At 40.6% G+C, this 18,841-nt stretch overlaps 1 protein-coding gene across 1 annotated transcript in view; it reads right to left on the bottom strand.

The window, feature by feature from the left end:
* Positions 1-18,841, bottom strand: part of ntrk3a (neurotrophic tyrosine kinase, receptor, type 3a) — a 166,371-nt gene that overhangs the window by 50,336 nt on the left and 97,194 nt on the right. Inside the window, exons 10-12 of the mRNA XM_028584345.1 lie at positions 18,601-18,624; positions 18,045-18,091; positions 15,913-16,015 (exon numbers count right to left, since the gene is read on the bottom strand). Coding sequence (XP_028440146.1) covers positions 15,913-16,015; positions 18,045-18,091; positions 18,601-18,624 — 174 coding nt within the window. The remainder of the gene's footprint in view (positions 1-15,912; positions 16,016-18,044; positions 18,092-18,600; positions 18,625-18,841) is intronic.

The raw sequence follows: 18,841 nt of genomic DNA, 5'->3' as shown, positions 1-18,841 counted from the left end.
CGATATTTGTATACTATATATTGCATCATCCCAGGTTAATTTCTTCTAGAATTAATGCAGGAGATTACATGTTATTAGCATTTTTGTTTTATCATAATGAATGATAACCAAAAATAAAAGTGTGGGAAAACCTAAATCTGTGCAAACCTCAGAGCGGTTGGACCCAGAAGTCAGAAAGTGATCCCAGAGATGCAGGCTGAGCCAGCGTCACTCACTGTCTGTGTGTGAATAAGTAAAGCAGGCCCTGAGGAGCCCCTTTGCTTTTCAATAAAACACCACAGCAGATGGTCCTCTGATCTGGGACACGGTCAGAAATAACAGAGTCAAGAATGCTTTCTCGTTTCTGTTTCATCACTTTCTCCTTCTGCACTTTAAACAAGTTCTGGCAAGCAATGTGTTCACAATGCAATACAAGTCTTCATTGATCCAAAATGGACCCATGGAGAACCCACTCAAACTCGAAAAGCATAAATAAACCATGAAAAAAGAAAAGAAACCTGATTTTAAAGGGATTATATTGACACATGGAGCTGAGAAGGACAGCAGGACCCTTGAAACCTGATTTGAATGAGTATAATGTGGAGCCGGTCTGAGCTGGTTTCTTAGAGACCATGACCCGACCCAGGGCCAACATGGGCTGAGCAAACGTCAAGATCTCTGTGAAGTTTAGTTCATAATTCAGTTAGGTTTTTAAGTCAATTATTGTATGTTGTTATTTTACAGCTGCACTTTCCATCAGGAAACTGGGATAATGGGATGCGTGGGGTTAACAGGAGTTCTGCCGTACATGGCTTTGGCGTAGGTTTGGATTTATAGTTATAGCGTCAGATATCAGCACCACAGGTGCAGACGGATGTAATGTATCTGATCGGACCATTTCCTGCTTACTCGTATTCCTCGTTTCATTTTGTTATTAAAGTATGGTAATACTATGTCTTTCTTAATCATTTCTTCACTTCTTTGCATTAAACAAAGTTTTTAGAATTCCTTGTTCAATAGAAGTTCATTACTGCTCTGAACGTAGCAAGGAATCATTGTGGAGAAAAGGGATCAGGAGACTGATTACATTCTACTCAGAACGCAGATTAGAACGCTAGTCCAGGTCCTAGTCCCGGTCCAAGTCCTGGTCCTGATTGTACAGATAAACAGCATTTTAGCATGTGGATTAAAAACAGATTTAGCTGTTTTGGGAATATCAGCTAATATATCAGTATCAGTTTATACACACATCTAAAGAACCCTGGTGCATAGAGCTCTCGGGAGTCAGCTCCCATATACAGTATGTCACATTATATTTACTGTTACTGACTTAAAATCATGTTAGCATAGCGTTAGCTTTCTGGCTCGCAGCTGTCTGAGCCAAGCGGACTATAAATATCTCCCGTTGCTAAGCGTGGAAAGTCGTATCTAAGGTCTATCCTATTTCCTGGAGCAGTGACCAACAAACCTTATGGGATGGGAATCATTGTTCCAGGTATTAGTCAAACCCTCAGGTGTAACCAAGGAAACAGAGTTATTGATTGAAAATGTCATTTGGCAAGTGACCAAGGTGTTAGCGGGTAATTGCCCTTCGAGGTGTCCATTGTCAGGTAATTAATGGACATCGTCGGAGGCAACCTTGTATTTGTCCATTAATTACATATCCACTGCTACTATGTTTAGTAACCCCCCCCCCTCTCTGTCTCTTAACCCAACCAGTCGAGGCACACAGAGAAGTTGGCCTTCAGGGCTTTCTGCCAGAAAGGGTCTATTTTAACCCAAACATGCTCGTTTCCTAAACTTGACCAAGTAGTTCTGTCTCTAAACCTAAGAAGATTTCTGGCAGAAATGGCTTGCTATATCTCTGTGTGCCCGGTCGAGGCAGATGGCCGTCCCCCCCAGAGCCGTCAGCCTCTGCTCAAGGTTTCCACCCGTTAAAGGGGATTTTTTTCTTGCCCCCGTTGCCCATGTGGAAATGTTGGGTCTGATTGTGTAGCTCTATATAACAAATGTTCGTGGTAGTGTCAAATCACAACTTCATTTAGTTTGACTTACTTACTGCTCACACAATGAAATGAAAATGTTTATTAATGTTTGCATACCTGACCTCTCAATTAGAGGTTAGTGTGCATATGAGTGTTGGTGCCTGTCTCAATAACACCTCGATAGCAGGTCACATATCAGGCTGTCTGACGCTCCTCCTAATCCTTTACACAAGCTGTTAAATCACTCTCAAGTCTTCTGACCTAGTGCTAATTAGAGACAGAGCCAATTAGAGGCGTTGGTGAAAGGATCAAGGTCTGTATGTATAAGACAGTTCCCTGAGTCGAGAGCTTTTGAATGTTTTAATGATGGACTCTTCAGTGTATTCTGGTGTATTCTAATCTTTCTGTGGTATTTCACGGTCCAGCTTGCCTTTGGCTATATCCTTAGCTAGTCTGTTTAGCCTCAGGCCAGCTGCTCACACAGTTCCCACAGGAAAGAAAATGGTAATAACATTTCAACCTTTTACAGCCTGGCAATGAGAATCTAAACCTCTCTATCTCTGAAAGAAAATGCCTAAATATGTAAACTGTGATGGTACAGTGATGTAAAACCATGAGAAGAGCTGCAGGTAGATTCCTGCAACCCTGAACACACCCAAACATCTTCTCACCACCTCTCTTCCTTTGCTCCTTTGATGTCCCCTCTCTTTCTACTACTTTAATTTGCTTCTGTCCATTTCACTGGGTGCTTTATAGCATGACTATGATTCAACTCAATGCTCAAAGAAAGCTATCAAAATGAATCACATTCCCTCTAAAAAGGTAATTCACTCAACAATAGAACATGGTGACCTCCCTTTGTCCTTTTTCCTGCTTTATAAATAAAGTTGGATGGGATTTGATTGTGAAAACCTAATGGAGCACACTGTAGTGTAGTGCTTGCCAAATGAAGCTTCATGAAGCATTCTCTTCATTTCCTGAGCCACTAGATGGTGCACTCTGTTCAACAAAGGAATAAAGCACACTGAGTTTCATTACTTGTCTTTTTCACTTAAACCAAGACCATCATCTAGTGGGCTCAACAAATACAACGGATGGTTCATGAAGTTTGATTTGAGCTACAGAGTTCAACAATGCATTCAAAAAGAGAAGTCACACATAGCACTATAGACTGACATCACAGAGAATTTCTCACCATCAATGGCTGCCAGTTTACTGAGATCTCAGTGTCCAGAAATGCAAACAAATGCAGGATATTTCAGTACAGTTGGAAAACACATACTGCAAAAACACGTCTTTAGAGACTTAGGGCCCTATCTTGCACTCAGCGCAATTGCCTTTGTACACCGACGCATGTATCATTCCTATTTTGCACCTGACGCACAGCGGACTTTTCCATCCACAGATGCTGGTAAATTAGAGAATGAATTTGCGCTCCCGGGGGCGGTTCGGCGAAAAGAGGAAACGTTCCCTAGTGCTATTTTGTAGTTTCAGAAAACAATTCCGCCACACACCAGAAAAAACCTAGTCTAATGTCAGTGGCGCTGGTCTAAAGTCAGTGGCACTAGTCTAAAGTCAGTGGCGCTGGTCTAAAGTCAGTGGCACTAGTCTAAAGTCAGTGGCACTAGTCTAAAGTCAGTGGTGCTAGTCTAAAGTCAGTGGCACGTTAGGGGTGCATGCTTGGCCATGATGTAGCGTGTGCACAACGCGCATACACTTTGCTTCTTTCATATACACGGACGCAGCAGTTCCCATTTTTGCAAACCATACATAGTGACACCTGGTCAAGACGGGTATTTATTACTTTGCCGCATCCCGGTCAGGTCCCGCTGGCGTGCACCAGGCAAATCCGCCATCATAATGGCAATCCGCCATGGAACAAGCGCGCCTGCTCTTAAAGGGAATGTGAGATGACGCTCTGATTGGTTAATTGCACGTTACGCCCAAACCACACCTAGCTACTTCAGACCAACCCATTTTAGATTTGCGTTGGGCGCAAGACTCATTTATCCCGCCGGTATCACAGCAACAGCGCCTGAGATCCGCCCACAAAGCCACTTGCGTTTCACGTTTGATACTTGTGTTTCAGATCATTAAAATAGGGCCCACAGTCTTTATAGTGAAGTCCAAATGAAGCTTCACGAGGCATTTTTTATTTATTTCCGGAGCCCACTAGATGGTGCTCTCTGTTCTCTCAACAAAGAGTTGAAAGCACACTGAGTTGTCGTTCCTTAAGCCTTTTTCTTTAAACCAAGAGTGCCATCTCTCGATTAAAATCCGTCAAAACACATTTCTGTGGAATTCAGCTATTTGCACAGTAAGTTAAACCTAAATCTGAGCCTCATCTCCAGAACATAATCAAAAGCACTAAAACACATAGTATATTGTAAAAACATTGTATGGATGCAGAGCATACAATACATATGTGGCATAATATTTTGTGTACACGCGCTTGCTAAATCACTCTTTTGACTGACTCTAAAGGTCCCATGTAGAGCTGGGCAATATATCGATATTATATCGATATCGTGATATGAGACTAGATATCGACTTAGATTTTGGATATCGTAATATCGTAATATGGCATAAGTGTTGTCTTTTCCTAGTTTTAAAGGCTGCATTACAGTAAAGTGATGTCATTTTCTGAACTTACCAGACTGTTGTAACTGTTCCATTATTTGCCTTTACCCACTTAGTCATTATATCCACATTACTGATGATTATTTATCAAAAATCTCATTAGGTAAATATTTTGTGAAAGCACCAATAAGCAACACTACAATATCATTGCGGTATCGATATTGAGGTATTTGGTCAACAGTATCGTGATATTTGATTTTCTCCATGTCGCCCAGCCCTAGTCCCATGGCATGAAAATTTCACTTTATGAGGTTTTTTAACATAAATATGTGTTCCCCCAGCCTGCCTATGGTCCCCCAGTGGCTAGAAATGGTGATAGGTGTAAACCGAGCCCTGGGTATCCTGCTCTGCCTTTGAGAAAATGAAAGCTCAGATGGGCCAATCGGGAATCTTCTCCTTATGAGGTCATAAGGAGCAAGGCTACCTCCCCTTTCTCTGCTTTGCCCGCCCAGAGAATTTGGCCCACCCATGAGAGAGAGAGACATCATGGCTTTCAAACGATCAAAGTGGCAGTTGGTGAAGGCCACACCCCCACCCTCCACCTTGCCCCCCCTCTCTCCTCCTCAACAGCTACAGACACAGAAATGTCACATCCTAAGGAAAGCTCATTGTGGGACTGGCTCTAGTGGCTGTAATTCTGCACCAAGGCTGAATTTTGGGAAAGAGACTTCAGATACAGTATTAGGGGACCACTAAGGTCTATATAAAAGAGACTTCAGATACAGTATTAGGGGACCACTAAGGTCTATATAAAAGAGACTTCAGATACAGTATTAGGGGACCACTAAGGTCTATATAAAAGAGACTTCAGATACAGTATTAGGGGACCACTAAGTCTATATAAAAGCATCCAAAGAGCACCATGTCATGGGACCTTTAAGTGTAGATACACCAGTCGAGCCTCATGCGTTACACACTTCCACTTCAGCTCCAATGTCAATAAAGCTTCAAAGAGACAGAGATGGAGAGAGAGACAGACGCTGGCAGACAGACAGACATGCATCTCTCTGTCCTCTCTGGATCTAAAAGCAGATTACAGTGTAATAAAGATGACAATATTCCTTCTGAGGAGAAAATAGAGATGTAATTTCCTCCTCAAACACAGGAACAGAGAGTATGAAGAGCAGGATTTATGGAGACTTAATGGAATCATCAGATTTTAGCTTGGCTCCGTCTTCTTTAAAAAGCATCCATTCTGAGTGTCTGAGACTCCATATCAACACACTTCATCCCTGTTTGTGCCGCAGGTCAAACGGCAGCGTGTGTGTTTGTGTGTGTGTGTGTGTGTGTGTGTGTGTGTGTTTGTGTCTGGAAGTGCACACTGACCCTACAGACAGTAATGTGGGTTGGCTGTAAGGCGGCACTAAATGAACAGATGGATTCAATCAACAGATGGTTGATATGGTGTGTGCCCTTAAGACATGGGGTCTGTGTGTTTGTGTGTGTGTGTGTGTGTGTGTGTGTGTGTGTGTGTGTGTGTGTGAGTGTGTCCATCCTGTCCAAGTCATCATGTCACAGCTTACAGCAGACACATGACGTGGAAATCTTAGAGAGCAAGTAAATTCTGAAGCTGGTGTCCAAATTTATATTTCTCACTTCAGCTGGTATTCAAATTAAGGCCAGTCCCTAAACTAATAGGAGCAGAATATAAATGTTGGTGGGGAATGGAATTAGATGGCTCATAGTGAATTCAGTACCATTGGTCCTACAGTCATGTCATATCTCCACTCTACTCTTTTTTTGTTTCAAAAGAAATACATGTCTTTTTTTTCCATTTACAAATGAATTATTTGTTGAAGCTACCATCAGCAAATACTGTATATACAGTAAATACACTCTGAGATCCACTATACGCTCTTCATCTGTGCTGGAAGGGTTGATGTTCACAGATTAATAACCCCAAATGAAGACAACATTTCTGTCAGAGAAGAGCCACTCAGCAACAGAGTGGTGAATATTGACATGGAGACAGTATACTTCTTTCATTTTCTGCACCTACAATTCAACATGTAATTGTCACATGCTTATGTTCTTTAATATGTGCAGTGAAAGGCGGAGCTAAAAGGGTTAGTGTGCAATGATTGCAATTCTTTTTTTTTTTTTTTTTAACTCTCTTTTTATTCGTACAGGACAATCAAGTTACAGTCTCACATGAAATATATTCGTTTTACTTTTTCATTTCAAAACAAAAACCCCTGTGGTCTCCCTCCCTCAAACCCACCCTCATCAGAACCTCTGTGCGTCTCAGTATGTCGCCAATCAAACAAAAGATAATAGTGAGTCACCTGTACATTTACACAAAATCCAGTGATATTAAAAAATTAAAAAATTAAAAAAATAAATAAATAAAAAAGCCATCCCAATAGTACGTAAGACAATAATGCAGACTTCATTAGGCCTCTGCCATCAAACTGTCAAAGTGCTTTACATGTCATTAGGGAATCTCAGGAAGAGACTTAAGTTTTTCAAAATACGTTATTAAAGGGTTCCAGATATCATAAAAAAGGTCGTCAGACCCCCTAAGTGCATACTTTATCTTCTCCAATTTCAGATACATCATAAGATCAGTCAGCCATACAGATACTTTTGGTGGATATGGGGATTTCCAATGTAAAAGAATTTGCCGCCTGGCAATCAAAGTTGAGAAGGCTAATACATCCTTATATCTAGCAAGCCCTACATGGTCACTCTGCACTGTTCCAAAGATTGAAGTATATACATTAGGCTCACATTCTATTTCTATAACTTCAGATAACGTTTTGTAGACCCCTGACCAAAAGTGATCCAAACGTGGGCATGACCAGAACATGTGGGTCAAGGTTGCTGGAGCACTATTACACCTGCTACAATTTTCATTCATGCCTAAAAATATTTTTGCCAGTTTAACTCTAGAAAAATGTGTCCTATGTAAAACTTTAAACTGGATTAAGCTCAAACGAGCACAGGATGTTGTCCCATTTACCCTACGCACAGCTTCCTCCCATGTACTATCCGATATCGACACTTCCAAGATATCATCCAAACCGGATGGCTCTGGTACATTTGGAAAAGCCGTCGAATTACTACGAATAAAGTGACGAATCTGTAAATATCTAAAATGGTTTGAGCAGGGGAGATCAAATTTTTCACATATGTCTTTGAAACTTGCAAATACACCATTGTTATAAAAATCTTTAAATCTGACAAGGCCTTGCCTTTTCCACTCCAAAAAGGTTGCATCTATTCTAGCTGGTAAAAATAAATGATTATGGCAAATTGGGCTTGAATGGAAAAATCAGGAAGACCCAAATGTTTTCTAAATTGTAGCCAAATACGTAATGTATTGCTGACCGTTGGATTTAAGGTATGTGTTGAAATCGCCAAAGGGATTTTAGAAGTTACTAAAGCTAAGAATGATGTTGACAGACACAAGTTATTCTCAGATTCACACCAGTCCATATCTGGTGACTGACACCAATAAAGTATTTACTGGCAGTTAGCCGCCCAATAGTAGAACTGTAAATTTGGCAGACCCAAGCCTCCATTGGAACGATGTCTTTGAAGGAGTCTCTTTTGAAGCCTAGGAGCTTTACCTGCCCAAATAAATGATGTTATACACCTATCAAGAGATTGAAAGAATAATTTAGGCAGATAAATTGGAAGGCACTGAAAAAGATAAAGGAATCTAGGGAGAACATTCATTTTAATACAGTTAATCCTACCAACCAATGACAAATTAATGGCATTCCACCTCTGAAAATTGGACTTTAATTTGTCTACTAATGGAGTAAAGTTTTTAGGGTATAGCTCAGGAAAGGTTGGAGTCAGATTAATACCTAAATACTTAAACCCATCTCTGGACATACAAAAAGGTAAATCTGAGTCCTGAAGAGACCGGGCCAAGGCATTTATAGGAAAACACTAACTTTTAGTTAGGTTAAGTTTATAACCAGAGACAACACTGAATGTTTGCAATATATTCAAAACATGGGGAATTCAATGTATAGGGTCTGATAGGTACAACAATAAATCATCCGCATACAGAGATAATTTATCGGTCAATCCCCATCTATGAATTCCACATATTTCGGGCTTTGACTTGAACACAATAGAGAGAGGTTCAATAACTAAAGCAAACAGAAGTGGACTTATTGGTGATCCCTGACGCGTACCCCTCCTCAGGGAAAATAATTTGGAATGATACCCATTGGTAACTACTGAAGCCTTTGGACTAAAGTATAAAAGCTCAATCCAAGATCTAAAATTAGGGCCAAAACCAAATCTACTCAAACACTCAAACAAATAACTCCACTCTACCCTATCAAACGCCTTTTCAGCGTCCAATGAAATGACCACTTCTGCCACCACACTGGACGCTGGTGAGTATAAGACGTTTAGAAGGCGGCACACATTCGAAAAAGAGTGCCGTCCCGTCATAAAACCCATTTGGTCCGGGGAGATCACCTCTGGCATAACTTTTTCCAAACGGCGTGCAAGTGCTTTCGCCAATATTTTGATATCACAATTAAGGAGGGAAATAGGGCGATATGACCCACATTCCCTTCCATCTGTCCCTGGTTTTAACAGTAAAGTTATGGAAGTTTCAGTCAAAGTCCTGGGCAAAGTACCTTTAGCTTTTGAGTCATTAAACATATTAAGTAAAGTGGAATTAATTGCCCTGCAAATTTCTTATAGAATTCAACTGGGTACCCATCCGGGCCGGGTGCCTTCCCATTTTGCATGTTCCTAATCGCATCCGCAATTTCAGTGTGCAAAACAGGGAGCTCTAATTCTGCTCTACTGATTGCACTAATCGTGGGCATATTTAAATTTCTGAAAAAATTATCCATAACTGTATTGTCTTTAGGAGCTTCAGATGAATACAAATTAGAATAAAATGCCTGAAATGTATCATTAATTTCTACAGGATCAACCGTAAGTTCCCTATTTTCTCTCATAATACACGAGATATGTTGCTCAGATGCTCTACTTTTTAACTGGTGGGCTAATAGACGACCCGACTTTTCCCCATGTTCATACATAATGCCCCGTGATTTCAACAACATCCTTGCAGTTTTTTCTGACGCAAACAGCTCATACTTAGCCTGATGTTCTACTTTTTCTTTATAAAGTTCCGGGCATGGGGAAGCTGAATATTGGCTATCTATCACCTGTACAGCTTTGATCAATCTTTCCTGCTCTAAACTTCTGCTTTTATTTAGCATGGATTTATATGAAATAATATTCCCCCTAATAACAACCTTGAGTGTCTCCCATAAAATAGTTGGAGATACACCATCACCTCTATTAAAATCAAGAAACTCATCAATGGCTGATGAGATCATTTGACAAAATCCCTTCTCTTTCAATAAAGAAGTATCCAATCTCCATGAAGTATACTCCGCACTTTTGTGTGATAAAGAAAGGTCTAAAAGTACCGGGGCATGATCAGATTCAACTATAGATGAGTATTCAATTTTTTTAACCAAAGACAGAAGTGCTCTATCAATGAAGAAATAATCAATTCTACTATACGTATGGTGTACGTGGGAGAAATACGAATACGTTTTGCTCAATGGGAAACAGAAACGCCATGGGTCGACACAGCCTACCTGATCCATGAACAATGACAATCTCTTTGCCATTTTGGAGGGAGAGTTAGATTTTGGTTTAGAACGATCCAGAGACGGAGTAATTGTACAATTTAGATCTCCCCCAAAAATTAGAGAATGGGAATTGAGACTTGGAATGGATGCTAACACTCTTTCAATAAATCCCTCATCGTCCCAATTAGGAGCATATACGTTCACCAGTATGACAGGCTTAAAATATAAACATCCTAATACAATGACATATCGACCTTGTGAATCCTCTATTACCTTAGTTGGGTTAAACGGCACTTTCTTATGTATCAGGATAGCCACCCCCCTAGACCTATGAGTAAATCCAGAATGAAATAATTTACCCACCCATGTTTTCTTTAATCTGAACTGATCTTTCACTAATAAATGAGTTTCTTGCAAAAAAGCCATTTCACATTTTAAAAATTTCAAATGTGCAAATATTCTTGCTCGTTTCACAGGACCATTCATCCCCTTGACATTCCAGCTTATAAACCTGACAGCTTCACCCAAGTCTTGATTAAGCCTACCCTTATTCATAAGAAAAAAAAAGACTAGTAAACCACAAATACTTAACAAAACTGACTCACAGTGAAAACACATGACGCATCTTCCCCTCACCTGAAACCCCCCACACATCATCAGTGTGAAGGTACATTACTATTAGGTCCTGGTGTGGGGGAAGATTCAAATGATTAAAGAAGGAACCTGCTGTGCATCAAAAACCTGGAGACTGCAGATGCCATGCACACACTAAATCTGCACTACATATAGCCAGGCCTATCAAAGGCCAGAAAACTCAGCTGAAAAGGATTTTTATTTTTATTTCCCTGTTTTCTTCACCTTTATCTGTTGGCTTGAGTGTGTGCCTCAACCAACCAGCAGTGCACATTGCCTGCTCTGTGGTCCGGTTAATGACATGGAGGGCACTTCTGCCACTGCAGTGAAACACTGCGTTGTTCTTCTCCCTCTCTTGATTGCCATGCCCCACACAGTAACCTGTAGCATCTAGCACTCACCATTACTGCACCCACCTGCACCCCTGCACCTTATCCCCTCATCTACTCCTCAGTAAACAGTACATCTACCTGCCACTTTCCTTTGGTTCACTGTCAGGTGACCTTGTGCAAACCTGGCCTATTGCCCCAGCTGCGTTATTTCTGGCTGCCTGTTGGCGAGCCCTACTCGTTATCGTAACAAGAAACTGAGCAGAGTTTTTTTTTTGGTCATAGTGGCACCAATATGCTGCTGTACAATCCATTGTTTGTTTTTTCTGCGTGGGGCCAGTAAAGGGTAAAATACTGTAAGACTGTATCAAATGGCAAAAGAAAGCCTTGGCCACTACGTGAGTGTTAATTCATTGCATAGATAAAGTGTCTTTGGTTGAAATGCAGGTTCAAATATGAGTCTGAAATATGAATATGAGTTTTTGAGATTTATGAATAGATTTTTCTAGTTGAGCTTAAGGGCCTTTTCACATCTGAAGGTCCAGACCCAGGTTCATTTTTTTTTCTACATGACATAACTACGTCCTGTCGTCATCACATACGCGAGCCGCGTCTCCCAATCCTACTAATTGATAGGTTTGTAGAAGGGCTTCCCCGTCCTCTCGTATCCTCTCTCTGGTTTCGGAGGTTTTGTGAATTTTTCCAACTAACTGTTCCTTAAAGAAGCTATGCTTCTCTTAAAACACGACAATATCCTGCCAGTTTGATCCGGACCGAGACTACCTCTTTTCCTCAGACCAAATTTTGACTGTTTGGTCTGGGGTTAGGGTTAGGGGAGGTTTCACACAATTTTGGTTCAGATTAAACTGAAAAGTCCAAAAGTCCGGATTAAACGATGTAGGTGTGAAAGCCCCCTAAGAACAATTGACCACTTCAGCCAATTGGGCACCACCTTTATAGAAGTCCATACAGTAGATTATAGTTAAAGCATGAATAGTCTATATCAACAACGTTTCATTTCTGGGATTGTTCAGGTGCTGCCGGAAATTCCGTTTGTCCATCCCCTACCGCCTTCTTTGTCTTGTAATTTTAAATTCTGGTGGATTTGTGAGGACTATGGTTAACTGCTCTTCAGATCTCAGCAGGGTAAATCCAGACGGCTAGCTAGACTATCTGTCCAATCTGAGTTTTCTCTCGCACGACTAAAACAACCTTTGAACTTACACATGTTCCACCAAAAGAAGTTCCTTCCCAAGGCTATTTTGCAGAGGCACCGTAACTTGTGTCTATATAAGGTGTCACTTAAGATGTGTGTTTGTTCACTCCTGAACTGCAGAAGGAAATATTTTCCTCCGAAACAAAGTGAATGCAAACAGTCTGCTGCTTCCAGAGAGAAGCTGACTCATCCGCACTGGATCTTTATCCCTCTCATCCCTTTGGATCTGCTGATATAAGTCATCACAGAGGGTGCTTGGGGCAGTTTACTCTCAAAAATCTCTGAGATTTAAAGTCAGCAAACACTCACCTCTAGCTGAGCTCCAGCTGCTCAGCAAACTGCATTTCACTGGAGTATGTAGATAATTACCTTATTATATTGATATATTGATTGATTGAATATATATATATATATATATATATATATATATATATATATATATATATATATATCAAATATATGAAAGCTTTCTGTACCAGAGCTTGGCTTGTTTCTTTGCCTCTTACGTATTTTTTAAAAGTAATATTTCTTATGGAGTAATACTTGTGTATGTAGTGTATACACTTCCGACATTGGTGGTTATATCCTTTCTGAAGATGAAAAATCTTCTGTGATACAGAAAATCAAACAACAAAGATGTGTCCATGTCATCTTTACCCAGTTTCTGTTATAGCCTGTTAAAGCAGTGGAAGCACATCCACCTCTTTGTTTGAAAAGATGAAAACTCTGGATATGGGAAAACAGGAAGATGATAGCTGCTGATAATGTCTTGCTACTCATTAAGATCATTACATGATTTCATTATCTTTAAACTACAAACTGTTATCTTCCTTTCTCAAAACAAAACATTATGTTGTGTGTGCTGAAAAACTTTACTTTGTGTGTCTGAAAGGGGAATGTCATTCCTCCAGTTTTACACATGAAGATGGCATCACGCTGCATTATGGGAAGTGTAGAATACAGTTTTTTGGAGCTTTACTCATTCAAGGGACTACAAGTCACGATATATTGCCCTTTGCTGCTTTGGTTCTTTTATTTTTTTAAATCTGTCCCCCAACTCTATGGAAGTTACTCCATGATGAATGAAACACTTTTTTTTTTTTACTCTGAGCTACTATAGTAGTAACCTGACTCCGCCAGATGGATTGCTTTGCATTTGCTCGGCATATCCATCTGGGAACTTTCCGTTGGAGAACTTTTGGGAAGGGACAGAAATACTGGTTAGCTGATTGGATGAACCATCTGTCTATCACCTATGTTGGTGATAGACGGGCCAAATCAACCAATCAGATCCACGAAGCGTATGAAAATACAACCACAAGCCCGCCCCTGCTGCTGCAGGCAAAGCATAGCTCGTTAGCTCAGCATGCAAGCAACATGTCGGTAAAGGAGATTTGCCGTTTGTGTAACGAGTTAGTTTGTGTAACGAGTTAGTTTGTGTAAAGAGTTAGTTTGTGTAATGAGAATTTAGGAATAAAAGGCACCATTTCAGGTTCCCGGACCATATTCCAAAAGAAGGATCCAAGAGAAAAAAAGCATTATTAGCGGAATTAGGGCTACCGCTGTCTGAAAATACTGGTTATCTGATTGGATAAACCATCTGTCTATCACCACCTAACCCACCTCAAAACCAACGCTGATTGGCCCGGTCGTTTGGCTAACGGCTCCAAATATTCTCTACCTCAAGATGCCAGACTGATCTGTGAGTGAAAAACTGGAGCTCGCGAGATCAGGACGGTCTCACGAGGCTACTATAGTAGATGAGGTAGTACACATTTGCCAATGTTATTATGTCAGCCAAGTTTCATACTCGGAGATTAAGATGATTTTTCTGCATGTTTGACCTTTGTTGGACAAATGAAAGTGAAGAGGCAGACTGGGTATAACAAAGGTCCAACGGCTGGAATCGAGGTGCAGTGGTTCCGATGGCTCATAACTCTGACGACACAATAGTCCCAAAAATTGTCATTGGACCTTCCTACATGGCCAAGGCATGACTAACTCTGCTTGTGATTTGCTTATGCTAATATTCTTACCCTAACCTTAACCAATCTCACTCCTCAAGTCTAAAGCTAACAAACCCAACCAAAAAAGGCAACAAGTAATAGCCAATCAGAGGCAGAGGAGGGTGGGTCATGCCTTCGCCATGTATTATGACATCATTATGCATAATAATTAGCCATGTGCTTTTGTTTGGGGGTGTATTTTCGGTAAAAAGGCCCTTCAAAGCAATGGAAGCTTTTTTTTGTTTTTTGTTGACGGGGACAATGTACAGCTCCTTAGCAGTACCAGAATTAGCTATAAGCTTATTTTCATTTGTAGTCCCCGGTCTGTCAGACAAATGGGCCATTGGTACAATGAGACGTTTTTCAATATTGCGTCTACGCCATGCAATGAAATTAATTAAAAACTAGTAAGTGAACATTGAGTTAAGATTTTGTTAAATATGAGCAGTGTTTATTTTCTCAGGATACCCAGATACAGTAATGAGCTATGATGTCATACTGTACTTCTGTACATAGTAACAACACTTATGACTAAGGAACAATACTCAAAACCAAACAGGTTGAGCAGAAGCTGTACAGCTCCTCTAACAGACATCAATCCACCCGGCTCACAGCAACACCAGCTCCTAACAAGACATAGAACTCAAGCCTGGACATGTATCTGTGCACCTGTGTGTGCTTGGTCAGGAGATATTAATTATTAATCCCACTCTGATACAGAGTAACAATCACTGCTGAAAACGTTGACAGGAAAGAGTGGAAGACACATGGAGGGAGAAAGAGAGAAGCATGGAGGGAAGGAAGGGACCCATGAAGGAACAAACAGACAGTGAAACTAACCCTGACCCTCTGTTACCTCCCTTTATTTATGCTTCCATTCTTTCTTCCTACCGTTCATGCTACCATTGATAAGATTCTTCTTCGTTAAGCTTAAATTATGCTTTCCATGTCCGCATAGCCGCGATATCACCGTCTCATACATTTCCTCATCTGCCCATGCCTGTCTTTACCAGCCTGCTTCCCTCCCTGCCTGTCTTTTATCCTTCCTCCCTTCCTACTTTTCATCCTTCTGTCTCTTAATTGTGTGAATGCTGATTCAGCAGCTACATTAGTGGTGTTATTCAACTTGTCAATGAAATGCATACTAATTAAAACCATTCCCACTTTTCCAACTATTCTCACTACTTCAACTTCTTCTTGCAGATTTAAGCTATTAATCCAGTTTAGCTTTAGCAATTTAGCTATTCAGCATTCACACCCATTTTCTGCAGGAAATGCATTTTCGAGTTACTTTGTAATCTTCTATTCCTCTCACTCCTAATGCCTTCATCCTTCCATTCAATCCACCAAACTATGTCTGGATGCATGAATACTACAGAGATATTAGCAAAGCTGAACGTTTCAGCCTTTCCATCCATGAGTACGGTCCTGACCTTCATACCCGTCACACCTTTAATCTTCATTCCAGAGTCACACACTGTGAGTTTGATGAAAGACATCTTCAGAAGAACAGAACCAATAGAAACACTGACTGCTTACCTTTCATGCCAAACTTTGAGCGTCGTCCATATTTGTTGACGAGAAGGAAGAGAACCACCAGCATCACGCAGGCGAACCCTGCCAGCCCGACTGCTATGGAGACCTGCAGACGAGGGGGGGACAACAAGAAAGGTGGTGTTAGGACAGTCATGGCAGATGCACAGGAATAAGGGGATTGTAGGAGCTCAGTTGCCACATAAAGTTAGCTGTGAATGTGTCGTCCCCAGAAGGTAACACTATCAAGCCTACATTTTCCATCGGACACAATGTAGTCCCTGTGTAGTGACCGTGGTTTGCTTTAGACACCCACAGGTCAAATTGTCAATTTGAACACAAGATATTTTATCATCCATGAAATGGGATTTAAAGTCCAATGTATTAGCAAAACTGTTGCTGAGACCGTTTGGGAGCAGCAGCTCAGTCCTTAGGCACTTGGCTTTGGGACTGGAGGGTCACCGGTGCAAATCCAGCGCAGACCATTTGGAACGGAGTGTGGCCTGGTAGCTGCAGTGGTGCCAGTTCCCCCCTGGGCTGCTGAGCTGCCCTGGAGCAAGGCACCAAATCCCCAACGGCTGGGAGCGCCAGACTATGGCAGCCCCATCACTCTGCCATCTCTGCACAGTAATGCATGTCTATAGGGCCTGTTAGGGCAGGGCCAAATGACCATATATACACATATATATGATGCTCAAAAAGGTATAAAAATGTATGTTGTTCTATTTTGTTTCTATCATAATGTCAAAAATACAGCAGCCAAAATGCATTACGGCAATATTTGCATAATTTGGACGCTTTATGTTCTTATCTTTGCAGGTCTACTGAACTAAATGACAATTCTTTTAATATTTTTTTTTTTTATCAGATGTTGTAACGTTAGCCCTATTGCTACTTCACAGCAACACAGATACACAATTAAACTCTTCTTAACGTTGCTCCGGATCCACACCTCAATGAATGAGACAAATATCAGGTCGAACAAAAGAAAGTCTTGTGGTTTTCATTCACTATAATACATCTACGCTATAAACATAGCAAAACACAAATTTGTGGTCAGGGGGTGTATTGTTCTTAAATCCTAAACTCCTGTTAACCATGCTGTCAACAGTCATATGGAACCAGTAACATCTTTATTTATATTTTGAGCTTACGTTATTAATAAAATGAAAACTACTCAGTTCTTTTCATTTGTCTTTAAGTAATTATATTCACCAAATTTTGTATTTATTTATTGAATTACCAGAAAACATGCTATATCGTGATATATAATGTTATCGAGATATGAAGTGACCGATATCGGTATGGAAGATTTTGGCCCCATCGCCCAGCCCTCGATCCTTGTGTGCATGTGTGTATTTTGGGTCTGTGTGTGTGTGTGTGTGTGTAACAATGGCATGACACAAAAGAATTCAATCAAGAGATATACTTAAGTACTTCTTCTTCTTCACAACATGAGGGAATGCAATGTTTTTGACTGAATCATTCCATCACCAGGGTTTTCCATTAGGACTGACTTTACAAGTTGTAGCAACTGTGCTGCTGAGAGTCCTCAGTATGTTGTTAGCTCTGTTCAATGTGTCGCTGACAGGGATTTGACCTTATCTCTAAACACTTGAATTTAAAGATTCATACAGTTATTCATATTTTTTTCTGAACACAGATACAAACAAAAATATGTAATAAAAAGCTGCCACATACACACACACACACTAACCCACAATGTTACTTCAAGGCCTCAGCCTCAAGAGTTATCTTTTCCCAGACAATTACAGGAAAAAGATGAACTCAATTACATTTGGAACCAAGTCTCAGGCTCACCAGCCACCAGGGGATTTCAGGAGATAGAAGCAATGGCGGCAGAAGGCTGGATTAAAATAGCAACGTCCGCTCTCAACACTCTTCTGGAGACACATTTTCTGATTGTTTTTCTACTCATTTGTTCCACATCTTTTCCTCCTAGGCAAGAGTATACACAGCCTAACTACAGACAGAAAATACAGAGCAAGTATGGACATTATTACGGATATTCTTCGATCTAACAGCGCCAGCTGTGGGCTTTGTTTCTCTACCTGGGTGATCAGCACCAAGACAATCTCAGCCAAACACTCAACATGTTTCATATTTCAGTCACTCACCCCAAACGTATCTTCCTCAGGTTTGTGAGTCTCTGCAGTCGGGGTTACTGGTGGAGAAACACAACGAGATACAGACTGGGTTTAAAAATAACCAGAGGTTACTGCCCTGCTGCTTCTGCAGGGAAGCTATGCACAAGTCCTCACACATGAAGCAGTAAACTACAAAGCTGCTCTAATCAATAATGAACAAGTAGCTGCAGACCCACGATGCCCTGCAATGATACTGTCAGTTATAGACACAATATAATCTACACTGGCAGGTCCAGTCCAGTTCAGGAGTCTGTCACTGTAAAGATACAAATTGGCAAATTATAAATTCAGCATTAAAGCATCTTTACTCTGAAATATCTATATCCTCTCTTCAAGAACAGTCAGTCTATGGGATATTTGGGGTCACTTATTCTATGATGGAATAGTTATACTAAACCCTATTCAGTGCAATGTGCATTTGGGGCCTTATACACATGTAGAGGATGTCATGATGAAGAGCTAACGCCTTCCTGACAACCATGAATCTAAACCATTATACTATGAGATTCTTTTAAAAATCACTTACCATAATCATAATCTGTGTCTGGACCTGTGGAAGAAGGAGAAGATGCTGTGAGACATACTGCACAGAGAAGGTAAATATAGAAAGGGATGACAAGAGATGAAAATAGAGACAGAGCATTACTGTAAGGTGTGAAGAGAGCAAAACAGCAGAAATATTGCTGTTAAAACCATCACCTCTGTCTATATATAGCTCTTCTTCATTTACACTTAGACTAAATATATAAGCTTTATTTCATGCAACA

Source organism: Perca flavescens, chromosome 8 (genome assembly GCF_004354835.1).
Source record: "Perca flavescens isolate YP-PL-M2 chromosome 8, PFLA_1.0, whole genome shotgun sequence".
NCBI classification, from domain to species: Eukaryota; Metazoa; Chordata; class Actinopteri; order Perciformes; family Percidae; genus Perca; species Perca flavescens.
This window is presented reverse-complemented; position numbering and strand designations above follow the sequence as displayed.